Source organism: the organism of the source record quoted next, unplaced genomic scaffold, assembly GCF_019419815.1.
Source record: "Pyrus x bretschneideri cultivar Hongxiangsu unplaced genomic scaffold, Pyrus_bretschneideri_v1 Contig44, whole genome shotgun sequence".
In the NCBI taxonomy this organism is placed as follows: domain Eukaryota; kingdom Viridiplantae; phylum Streptophyta; class Magnoliopsida; order Rosales; family Rosaceae; genus Pyrus; species Pyrus x bretschneideri.
In genome coordinates this window covers 3,305,121-3,317,465 of record NW_025999768.1, presented here as the reverse complement: position 1 = coordinate 3,317,465, position 12,345 = coordinate 3,305,121, and the positions used below count along the sequence as shown (strand labels likewise).

Genomic DNA, 12,345 nt, shown 5'->3' with positions numbered 1-12,345 from the left:
CATTGTAGTCAATTCTGCAGAACTTGGAACCACATGTAAAATATCTTCTTCGCGAATATTGTAGGAACTGAGGGACCTGTTTACATTACAGAGTTGGAACAAAAATCCAGTGCTTTTCTGTTCATGGAACAGGTTCCAAAAGATACGTGCTGGAAGGTTGAAATCCAATTGCCTCTGGTGTTCTGAAACTATAGCCTTCAACACATCCACTGTAGCTTCTGGGTGCACTTGCACTGGAACTTTGCTGTCACACCTGCGCTGGGCCACCCAAACATTTATGTTGGCATCGATGTTGTAGGGCATTGCAGGAGACAGCTCCTGTGTAAGAATTTGTACGGTTTCCCCTTCTAGTCCAACGCTATTCCACGTATATGACTGATTTTCATCCATGACAGATTTCTTGTGGGCAAACAAATAGAAATTTAGAATTTCATTTGCAGGAAACAGTGATGGTAGCATTTGTCTCAATCCCTTGACTTTGTCCAGTCTATCTACTACCACCTCCATGGAATTTCGTCCTGCATTCAGCATTACATTTAGCCTCAGCGTACGTGCAGCGGTAGCCTTCCTAGACTTCCGTGCATTTGGAAGCACTTCACTAGGCTCCCTAGACGTCCGTGCTTTTGGAACCAGAGCTGACGAAGTCGTGCCGGCTATCACTTCTGCAGCTGAAGTTGTGGCGGTTGGCAGTGCAACTGTGTCTGTCACTTCTGGCACTGCTACTGTGGCTGTTGGTACTGTAGCTGTGGCTGTGTCTTTCACTTGTGCAGCTGCAGCTGTGGCTGTTGGCAGTGCAGCTGTGCCTGTTGCCACTGTCGTATCTGCGGTTGAAGGTGCAACGGGTTCTGGTGAGTCTGGACATGTAAGCTCGATTCTTATGGGTGAAGGCGATACAAGTGACTCAACGACTTCTCTCTCATCGTCCGCAAGGATGCAAGAGTCGAGCGACAGGACTTGCTTAGCAATGGGCCGGCCTAGCAGTTCCTGTATCTTTTTCTTCAGGATACCCACAGTGGCTTGAGTGGGCAATGCTACAGTACGCTGTTGACTTATTCCTCCGATCACACCGAAGACGATAACCCTAATTATAAAGAGAGAGAGTAAGATTACAAGAAAACCCGTGTAATTTGTGGTTCGCAAGAAAGAAAGAGAAAGAAATTGAATAAATATGTAAAGAAAACCAAGAAACACCAAAGAATCAATCAAGATTCATATACACATAAAATTGTACTTACTCTATCGTCTCATTTTTACCCTCGGGATTTGATGCTTCTTCGTTAAATGGATCATAGTCATAATTGATCCAGGAATCCACCCTAAATTCGAGAAAACAATGGCCAGAAGAAGAAACCCATAAGCAGGAAGCACAAGTAGAAACAGCGAGAGTAATTAAAAAGACAAACAGTGAAAGTAATTGAAAAGACAGTAAGTATTAAAGCATTGGCTCGTACTGTTTGATTTCTTCATTTAAATTTGTCATATTACCAAGAGACCTGAAAAGAAAGCAAAGCAATCAAGCATGCATGCGAAAAAGTTGAAGAAAAGAAAGCATGCATGCAAAAAGTTGGAAAGATGTAGGAATGAAAAATATTAATGGCATACCTGGGAAATCTAAGTGAAAAAGTTGAAGAAAAGAAAGCGCAAAAAGTTGAAAAGACGTAGGAAATGGAAGAACATTAATGGCGTACCTGGGAAATCTCAGGGCCGGGCGAGCAGAAAGCAAGATAAAACAGAGTCTTGGTAAAATTTCTTCGTTTTAGTACTCCTCTCCGTCCGGTCTTCCTGCTAGCCTTCTTGTTGCTGTTATAAAATAGAAAGTTTCAAACAAAGTTTGATCAATTTATTTGTTATAATCATTTTATACATTTTTTTCTTGTCACCCTTCATTACAAACGAAATTACAACTCTGTGACTAAGGAAATGGAAAGGAGGATTAGGGTTGTTCTTGCTGACGTCAGCCACGAGGCTTTTTTTTATTTTTTATTTTTTTGCGCCAAACGTGTGTACACTTTACGCCACGTAAGAGGGAGAGTGACTGATAATAATCGACGGACAAGTCCCGTCATGACGGTCAGCTGCAATTCCAAATACTGGTCCAATTTAGATGCGGACGATGATTTGGCTTTTAAAGATGAGAATGACGATTTGAGAGTGAATCCGTCATTAATTACTCTTGTTACTGTTCTTCAATAGGCTCTTTCGGGTTCAGGTTTGAATGAAAAAAAATCCACATGGCAAGTTTTTGATTGTCTAATTCTAACACTTAATTTAATCCAATGACCCTCATTTTTTGTAAATAAAATTAAAAAAAGGTAAAAAATAAAAAATAAAAATCTTTTTTTTTTTCAAAAATGTCCAACGGCTAGTTTTCTTCTTCAATTTTTCTCATCCTCACACCAAAATTCTATATGATCTTTCCCTAGATATGCATCAACCTATTAAAATATTATAAGATGTCAATGGTGCGAGTTATAACAATACTTGAAATATACATAAATGTATCACAGGTTGTTTTTAACCCTCTAAACAAAGTTAAAAAGCCAAAATTCATCTTTTATTCGGGCCCAAGCAACGAATGATACTATTTATTGAAAATCAAGATTCTAAAAGCCGTTAGGTGCTAGTCGGGCGGTGGGGAGGGGCCTTTTAAAGTTTAATTAAATCTATTATTCAACATAAAAATAAATGCCTACTTATCCTTAAAACATAAATTGTGTTGGAAAACATAATTACAAAATAGAATGATATATTGATTATAAAACTATTATAACATACTAAAAACATGGGGAACAAACAATGAGTGTTCATCCAAGTACTCAACAAGTCTCTTATAAATTTATTTTCTTCCAAGTGAGAGTCACGACCTAAGGCAGATCTAGGCCCTCTTTCTTATTTTCCAACTCCTAGGGATTAATCGGAGTAGTGACCAGCCGCCTAGTGCCTAGGCGAAGCCTAGGTTGCAGTAGGCGGAGATTTTTAGAACATTGTTGAAAATACTATATGGACACATGGCACAATTATATATAGCCTATTAAAATAAATCTCATCCATTGAATATTTTTTAATAATTGAATTACAAAAAATAGTGAAAAAATAAAAGGCTTTATAGCTAGCCAGAAAGGTCTCTGAGATTGACATAAATCCTCATTTTGTCCATGATATTTGAAATCTTCAGTTTGTCCACTATCAATCATTATAGTCTTTATGTGAAATTTTTTGTTAAATAAGGACCAAAATGACAAAAAAATACCTTCAATTTAATAAGCAATTGGCCAACATGATATGAAAAAAAAAAAAAAAAATTGAGGGTATTTTTGTCATTTTATCCTTATTTAATAAAGATTTTTTGAGGAATGACAAAAATGATTGATGGTGGACAAACTCATGACCACTTCTATTGATTTCAAATCTCAAAGTCTAAAATGAAGAGTTACGCCAGTTTTAGAGACGATTTTGGCTAAAAAGCCAAAATAACATAAAATAACCCAGCAAGAATCCCCCTCCCCCTTCCAGGACGGGCACCCCGTCTTTGATTCCCCACCACCAAGTTGCATGGATGAATGCCTACAATGGAAGAAATTGAGAGGGTACAGGGGAAGCTACTTTGTCTCCTCAATGCCTACAGCGCCGGCCTGCCATGAAACTCAAGAATTCTAAGTTCAAATTCCAGCGAAAGCCTTCTTGCCAGTGCCGGAAGATCCGGTAGGAGTCACCTTCAAGACGATAAAACCTCTTAGTCTTGGACAGCGGCCTGAACATTGGTAGAGTACAAAAGAAAATAAACAAAATGAGCACTAGCGCATGCCAAATTACATATATAAACATGTAGTTAGAAACGAGCGGGTAGATCACCTGCGCTGGCCGATGGTAACATGATCTCCTTCCTTCACACGGAAGCATGGAGATATGTGAGCCGGGATGTTGGAATGTCTCATTTCAAATCTTAAGTAAGCGACATGAAAGAAAAAGATTTCAGAAGAGCAAAGAGGATGGTACTTGTTAATTCTCCAAAAGGAGTACTACAGATACAATAGAAAGTAAAAAAAAATGATCGCGAGCATCATACCTCTGATATTTCTTGATATAATGTAGATAATTCCTTCGAACGATGGTTGTTTTATTCATCTTAGAACTATGGCAAGTGCCAGCCAAGATGCGGCCCCTGATAGAAACATTTCCAGTGAAAGAGCATTTCTTATCAATGTAAGTCCCTGTAAGATACAATAAGCACAGTTAATACCGTATCAGCAATTTAATACAACACTGCACGTACCCAATACTGAGACAAGAAATGAAGAGTACAACCATGCCCAATTTGGAGTAGAACTATGAACCGAACTTTGGAAATCCCAAAAAACATAAGCATTTCAAGTGATTGATTTGAAATTCGACTTATTTCACGGAACAACACTCATATATCGAGATCATAATGGTACCTAAACTTTCTATTAGAACTTAGAATTCAACCCGACACAATAGTCTCTATCTGCTTAATTCTTCTAATTCAAAGATAATCGTGTATACGCTAATCAACGACATTGTTACATACCCTAAAGACTTCAAAAATGCAAATCAACTATAAAATGGGGGCAATGCTAATGCAACATTATTCAGACACCGTGTTCTAATCAATCCGGTTACAACTAATCAATCATACTAAAACGCTTCGAATTCATTCATTGCATAACTTGAACTACTACACATATAAAAGATAGTCAGATACATAAGTAGAAGGAAGAGAGAGAGAAGGGTGGGAGGGGGGCCTTCAATGGGGGTCTTGAAACCGAGCCCAACGATCTTCCAGAACCGGTTGCCGCCCTTTCCGGGTCTCTTCCCCTTCCCAGATTTCTGCGAGCTGGTTAATAAATTCGATTCCAGTAGAACAAAAAATAAAAATAAAATTATAAAAAAAGCCCAAATGCAAATGCATAATTAAGCAAAACAAATTTAAAGCAAAAAAATCTTAATCCCAAGAAGAAAAATTGAAATTTATTTGATTAACCGGTTACCTGATGAACACTTTGGGCTGCTTCAGAAACGCCTTCTCAGTCTGCAACCAAAAAATGTCAAAAATATCAAATAGAACGACTGCTTGAAAGATATAAACGACGACATTTTGGACACAGTAACAACTAGCAGGTATAGAAGAAAAGAACCGACCTGTTCCGCCATGATTGATAGCTCGAGAGGAGTCCAGGGGTTAGCAGAGGAGGCGATTCAACGTTCCACAACCCTACCCCTCTTACGTTAGCGCGCCGCGCCCGTGTTTGTATTAGCATAAACTTTCAAAAAAGGCGCGAATTGAGTGAGTTCGGGCCGGGATATTTTGGGCCGAATCCCACTCTGCCAGCCTTTGTTTCAGTTTTCTTTTTTTCGACGAGAGAATTTCAAGTTTATTTTTATTACGAGCATATTACTACTCTAAGCTATATTTACCAGCTACTTGTTTGCAAAAAATATATTCCCTAGATCAATTTACTACTTGTGGGAGATTTTGTCAAATATCGTAGTGCCATTTATGCATACAATTAATCGTATGTTCACGACAAATGATAAATGCGACCAAGTAACCACGTGTAAAGTTCTTATCTGTTAGCCCGTCAAGTTGGACAAAGATCCTCTCCAAATCTCACTATCCAAAGTCCAAGGACCAAACAATCCGAACCATTCAAATTAAATTTGACAGTCCTCGTAAACTCATTCCATCGGCTCGGCTCACAAAAATCAAGTACTTCGATCTCTCTGGCACAAAAACCAAGGGCTCATATTTCGTGGTCCTTAGCCTACGAACACTAAGGTCCAAAGAAGATCCAAATTCCGTCAGGTTAGTCCAATATGGTGAGGAAAGGAAATTAACAAAGCATCCATCTGCCTTCTGTGGATCAAAACTCCATGGAAAACTAGGCATTAATTAGCAAAGACGAAATTCTGTTTCATGAATTTTATGTAACACTATGATATTACATCCGACCAAAAACTATATCTCAATACTATCTCCACAACTCGAAAGGAATTTTTCCACCGTCTCGAATGAAGTGGAAAACAAGAAGCAATCTGTGTTGAAAAAAAAAAAAAAAAAAAAAGCCACACTTACTGATTGTGCTAAAAAAAAAAAAAATCGATCACTTTTTCACGACAATGAATAACGTTGCTTGAACTGTCCGATCATAACTACTCCGTCTGCATTGATGAAAGAGAAACAAGTTATAAACATCGGAAAAATCAAAGAACGCAGATAAGGAGTTCAAGAAAGAAAAGAAAACGGATTTAGATTTTCATCTACATCGTTGTCACCTTTTGGCGTTTTGAAGTTGGAGGATCTGGTTCAGAATCACTACGCTGATGGGATGACCCAACATTGGACGTTTCAGCCTGCAAAACAGAGTCATCTTTTTGTTCTTTATCACTTTTTGAACTGATTGGTAACATTTTGTTTCAGCCTAACATCAAGATTTACAACTTAATGTGCAGGTATGCTTTGTTTGGCCATTCATGAGAACGAGGGCACTGAATGTTGGCGTAAAATGCCATGGAAATGATAACTGGTGTAGAAAACGTACCCTGGTGGAAGATTCTTGGGCCATTCTGTGCTCAGAAGAATTTCCTGGCTCTCCCCCTGTGGCTTGAGATATGAATGGCATGATTTGGTGAAGCAAATTAGACAAAAATATTCCTTCATCGGTGGCCCTTGGCTCTGCTTCCAGTGCAGCTACAGCACCACTAGATGTCCTTGCCTGATCTGGTACAGAACCTGCAATCACTCCCTCCGCACTGCCATCTTCTACATGAATTTCACCATTCGGAAAGAGGGTCCTTATAAACTGTAATATACTGCTTGGGACCTGTCTCTCAGAGTCTTGGCTGTTTGGGGTTCCGCCAGCTGATAAAATATTGATACTGACACTTCGTGCAATAGATGACCGTCTGACATTGGGAGCTGATCCTGCAGGAAAAAGCCACTAATGAATACACTCAACCAATGACAGCAACTTAAGCACCAACGTTAACTAAATTAGAAGAGATGAAAAACTCAAATCCAGTCCTTGGATGAGCTACTCCCTAACTCAATTCTTGTGCGTAAGACCTTGGACGAGCTATGTGTTATTATTTGTTGAACTAATCTTTTCTTTAGATGCTACTTCACAAATTACGTAGTACAGAAAATTAAGACACAAGCAGTATCTAAATTAAAAGAACAAAATATTTGAGAAACTTCTGGCACCTCCACAGAAAACAAATTGTCCTCTCTTGGCACTGCCAAAGAGTATATTACCATCTCTTGCAGAATCTGCAGCATTTTGCCGTTCTGCTGCAGATTCAGAAGACTGCTGATCAGTATGGAGATTGGCGGTGTGACGGTCTCTAGATGCTGGAGTTCCTCGTTCACTACTCACATTCCCTGAAGCTACATGCTGAAACCTTCCAAGCAGTGGATAGTATAACCCTCCCGAAATACCAGAAGAATCTGATGGTTGGCGACTGAGGGAAGCAGGGACTGTTGCAACCATGGTCCTCATTGGCACTATCCTTACAGCCGGCTCTCCAGCAAAAGCTGAACCACCTGGGACCCTTGAAGTGGCTTGATTAGTAGGATCTTCACCACCAGAACTTGTTGCTGGGTTTCTTTGCCCTGACGGCTGATGAGTCTCCCCATTTTCCTCTCGAGTGGCATTGGGTGTGGTTGCTGACGAACCTTATGGATAAAATGAATAATTCTTAAGGTTAACTTCTACTTAAGCATTAAATAAAAGTAAACCAAACGATGGAAATAACCTGGGAATAAATACTTAAAGGTACCTCTTCGTATTTGTATATCAATACGCCTTGGAAGAAAACCGGTACCAAGTCCACTACCAAGACCAGAACCAGGCTGCACAGCTCCCATGGGGATGGCACCAAAGTTCGTTCCAGATTGGAAAGGAAGAGGCTAGCCAAATATGATTCAATTCAGTCAGTACAATAGAACTATTTTCAACAAGGTGTTAATTAAGTGTTTAGAAAGTTACAGTACCTGAACCATAATGGGATTAGGGCCAGTAGGGGATATGAAAACAGCAGGTCCAGCATTAACCACCACGTCAGACTGCATAAGATGACCCGGAGAAAAGTTTAGAAGTCAGCTGAGATCTAAATGGACAAAATGACATGACAAGGACAATTCCAGGAAACACTACCGGTGCTTGACCCATTTGCAATGTCATGGTTGTACGACCAAGTTCAAGTAAAAAGGCACCTAGGTTATGAAATAAAGCTCCATTTCTCGATGCACTAGCTTGGGTGCTCAACCGTGCTGCCGGATCAGTCACATTCCCTTGATTATCCAGTTGACTTGTAAATTGCTGCCAAGATGTAACATGAAAATCGCAAGGACCTTTTGTTTAACATGATAAATCAAACAGCCGAAAGCTTGTAGCTAATATAGAATTACAGTAACTAGATTGTTCTACTTTAAACAATAAATTGCCCATTTGTGACAACTAATGGAAAATCAAGCTACCAGCGTTGTCAACTTGGAACACCAATATATATACTTGCAATAATATAGCGAAAAATTACAATGACACATAAGAACGCACAAGTAAGGATTCTCCAACTTGTTCAGCGAGTAATTGTCGAGTAGAACGCATGACTTCTGCCAATGATGCAGGAGTGGGGAGCCCCTCTTGCCTTATCCCTGAACGTGAGGAGGAATTGGAGCTTTCTTCCATCCTATGAGTACCAGCTGCTTGATTGCTTCCCGCATCTATGCCTGCTGTTAAATGAGCTGACACTTAAAATATTTCGGCAAACTAGCACCATTTGTGAAACAATTTTATATAATAAAAATTCCTGCACATAGAAAACTCACCAATGGCCTCAAATTCACACCTCATATGACTCAGATATTGGGTTAAAGTGGTCAAAGAGTCAGGAATTACCTGCAAAGACCACCGATAAAGCAGAATATTTATACTATTGTTTCAAGGAGATTCATTAAGTTAAGTTCAAACTACACAAGAGATTTAAACTTAATCAAACAAATTGGAAACTTTTAACTTGCCAGAGGTGGCTGAGGCCCTAAAGGAAATGATGTTGAATGAATAAAAGTCCCATTTGATCTGTCAGATGGAACCCTTGTGGCAGCTTGTTCAGATTGAAATTGGGAGAAATCAAACATACCCCCCAAACCCAATGTCCTTTCTGGCCTCTGTGACCCATGTTCCTTCAGCATAGCAACCATCCCCATAACAGATTAAATATGTAAGCACAAAGTGCACGTGAATTTAAAATAGCAAATGATATACATATGCACACACACACGCAATATCCATTAAAGTGAGATTAGCTTCAGAAATTTTCAATTTTAAATTTACCCTGACTTCGATCCCTTCACTGCCACCTGCAATATTTGGCATTCCTATAGAGCCAAGAACAGCAGAGATTATCTGCTCAGACACAGAGATAAGGTGGAAATCACTACCATGAAAATTATTTACACCAAATAGGAATACAAATCATTTAGTTAAAGACTCACCCGATTGACTTCAGGTGCAAACCCATCCCCTTGAACAGGCATGCTGAAAGTTTCAATGACAACACCAGGGCCAACATGACGGCTTGTACTTGAAGCCGGATCAGTTCCTACACAGAGAATTGGCAGTATGAAAACAATGTCGATGACGTTAACAGTTGAATCAAAGATCTAGAAGAGAAATAAGGTTTGCCACTAATGGTAACCAATCTTACAAAACAACCCAGGAACCCAAACTATCAGATAGTTTGCCATCAATGCGTCCATAACTTAAAACATGTTAACAGATGTAGAATTGTAGAATACTACAATGTATTAAGATCAACCTGGATGATCTGGTAATCCTTCAGCTGATGGTGGAATAGGTTGTCTCAAAACCAAATGTAAGGTGTGGCCATCTTCAACATCTAAACTGTGTTAAGGAAATATCAAATCCATAAAATGAAAAGCTGGTGAGTATAATGGAAATGGGCTGATGAAGCACACATAGAATCCTAAGTAACATAGAGGTGCCACAAGGTTTTCAAAACTAAAAAATTCTTCCACAATACAAAAGACAAAAAGAATAGGATACGATAGGCGGAGAGAAGCTGATCATCCTTTAGAACTTTTCCTCGGCATATCAGTCGTTGTTGTTCTGATAGCACCCCGGTGACAGAAGCAATCTGTTCTTTCAAAGCAGGAACTGGCATCTGCAGTTCAGAAGACACAATTTGGTAAATTCAAACCTGTTTGGAAAACTTTTACAAAAAAGACTTTCCACTAGCATGTCCTCACATGTAATATCCCTTCACAAATAAGCTTCAGTACTAACGTTTAGAGTTTTCACACATAAAGCACATTTAACTTAAGGAAACTATCTCAAGCTGTAAGAACATATTATATGGGTACACTAAAAATGCATCAAACATTATGGTGGTCAAGATTGTACACAAGGATATAACTGTTGTCCAAAAGCAGGAAATATAATGAAAAGTCACAAGAGATGCAACCTGTTTATCCACCCTGAGAGTATAGGTCTGTGAATCCAATGTTTTAATTTTAATCTCAATAGTGGCTTCAGACCCTTCAACCTGCTCATCCATGGGAATATGTTCAGTACCATTACTACCCATGCTCCTCAGACCGCAACAAACCTGCAAAAGAGAAAGAGTATAAATTATGAAACAGCTTTCTTTCTCCATTATTAGAGGTTGGGATGGGGAAACTTGAGCATTAAATCGACTACTACTTTATATAATGACATTGATAATCGAAAAACATGAAAAACAAAATGAGAAAAAGGAAAAACCATTAATGTTATAAGGCATGCCCGTCTCTACTTAACCATAACACACAATTGTAGTAAAAACATGGGTAGCAATTCTTGGTTAATTCCCAAACCACCACAAGTATTTCCAACAAAAAACTCGAATGTCCAGTCCAACATATATACAATATGTTTGATTTTTCATAACCTAAGCGAACTTCAAAACGTGATTTTGTATAAATATAAACCATTTCTCCCTATTCTCAGTTAACAACATTGCACTAAATAGTCTGCACACATGCAAGGCATAGCATAAACGTTAGCATAAGGGCATTCATTACGGTTAAATGCCCCATCGCCTCAAGAAAATTTATGACCAAAATCTACTCATCACCACAAGAAAACATCGTAAGGGGAACTATAAGAAAAGCAACAGCACTCATATCACAATTTCCCATTCTCTTTTTTCTTTTCATTGGCAGCATCCATGACCCTTTTGACTTTGATCCACTCTCACTAGCCAGCACGCATAAAACTTTGTTCGATTTTTGCAGGCCGAAACAAGATTTGGTTTTGTTTGAATTTAACAACTTCGAATGAACAACTCAATTCCCATTCTTTTTGTCTTTGTGAAATAGGATTCAATCTCATGCAATCTCTCAAAACCCCAGTAAAGTGAACACCTTTTATTCATCCACACGAACACATGATTAAAAAACACATCCTAAACAAACAACAATCTAAAAACCTCAGAATTCCAAGAATCAAGAATAACCCAAGAACAAAAACCTCAGAATTCCAAAATCTAAAAAATCAACGAGGGCAATACATTCAAACCCAGAAAAACCAACCTAATAATCACCAAACCAAAAACTCAAAAACCCCCAATTGAACACCAAATTAAAATCGAAAAAAACGAAAACCCAATACACAAAACATGATCATAGTTCTTACCTAAGATACAGAAACTTCGAAAAGCTTCCAGAAGATGCAGAAGCGTGACAGAAGCCCTAGAGCGGCGGAAAACTATGTACAAAAGCCCTCTGAGACACAGAGGTTTATACGCAGGTGTGGTCTCTGCCACTGAAATTTGTCTGGGTCGTCGTCCGCTCTCTCACTGTGTGGCAAATGATGGCGGAGTAGGGCAGGTCAGGGCAGGAGGGAAATATTTGTCTACTAAATTTTTTGCCTAAATTGGTGGTGGCAAAATCGAGCGGTAAATATTATTTTTACCTCCGGATTTTCACCGTTGGGATTGGTTTTTCTCTTTTTTTTTTTTTTTTCTTACTGTTTGCTTCTTCGCAGTAAACAGTGAAGGAAGAAAAAAATAAAATAGAGCACGTAAAAAATTCTAAAAATATTATAAAAAGATATAGAAATAGGATGAACTTCTTATATAGGAAATTTTTTTTAAACCTAAGCTAAAATCAATAAATATCATCAATATTTTTTGATACATCTGTTAAATATTAAAAAAAATCTTAAATTTTGTCCAAAATAATGTCTATAATTCCTAAAATGTTGTAGAATCAGTGGGTGAATGCCCGCTCAAAGGAATAAAGACTTGGGAATAGTATTCGATACT

General features: G+C 38.5%; 1 protein-coding gene and 1 pseudogene across 9 annotated transcripts; both read right to left on the bottom strand.

Annotated features, from left to right (window-relative positions):
- Window positions 1-2,985: 2,985 nt before the first annotated feature.
- LOC125469639 lies at window positions 2,986-5,176 on the bottom strand (annotated as a pseudogene).
- A 702-nt stretch (window positions 5,177-5,878) lies between these two features.
- On the bottom strand, window positions 5,879-11,931 carry LOC103953839 (ubiquitin-like domain-containing protein CIP73). Of its 9 annotated transcripts, none has more exons than XM_048567238.1 (16): window positions 11,715-11,931; window positions 10,504-10,647; window positions 10,086-10,203; window positions 9,838-9,918; window positions 9,515-9,621; window positions 9,354-9,425; window positions 9,041-9,202; window positions 8,849-8,918; window positions 8,577-8,764; window positions 8,175-8,339; window positions 8,012-8,083; window positions 7,798-7,927; window positions 7,223-7,693; window positions 6,561-6,943; window positions 6,295-6,440; window positions 5,879-6,180 (listed from the first exon to the last, which is right to left on the bottom strand). In XM_048567238.1, exons 2-16 carry the CDS (start codon window positions 10,624-10,626, stop codon window positions 6,123-6,125), a joined length of 2,346 nt encoding a protein of 781 aa, XP_048423195.1. In that variant the 5' UTR covers window positions 10,627-10,647; window positions 11,715-11,931; the 3' UTR covers window positions 5,879-6,122. The 9 variants fall into 9 exon arrangements, with proteins under 9 accessions (XP_048423195.1, XP_048423196.1, XP_048423197.1 ...); XM_048567239.1 differs by having other exon boundaries at window positions 8,577-8,752; XM_048567240.1 differs by having other exon boundaries at window positions 8,577-8,749.
- Between the last annotated feature and the right edge of the window lie 414 nt (window positions 11,932-12,345).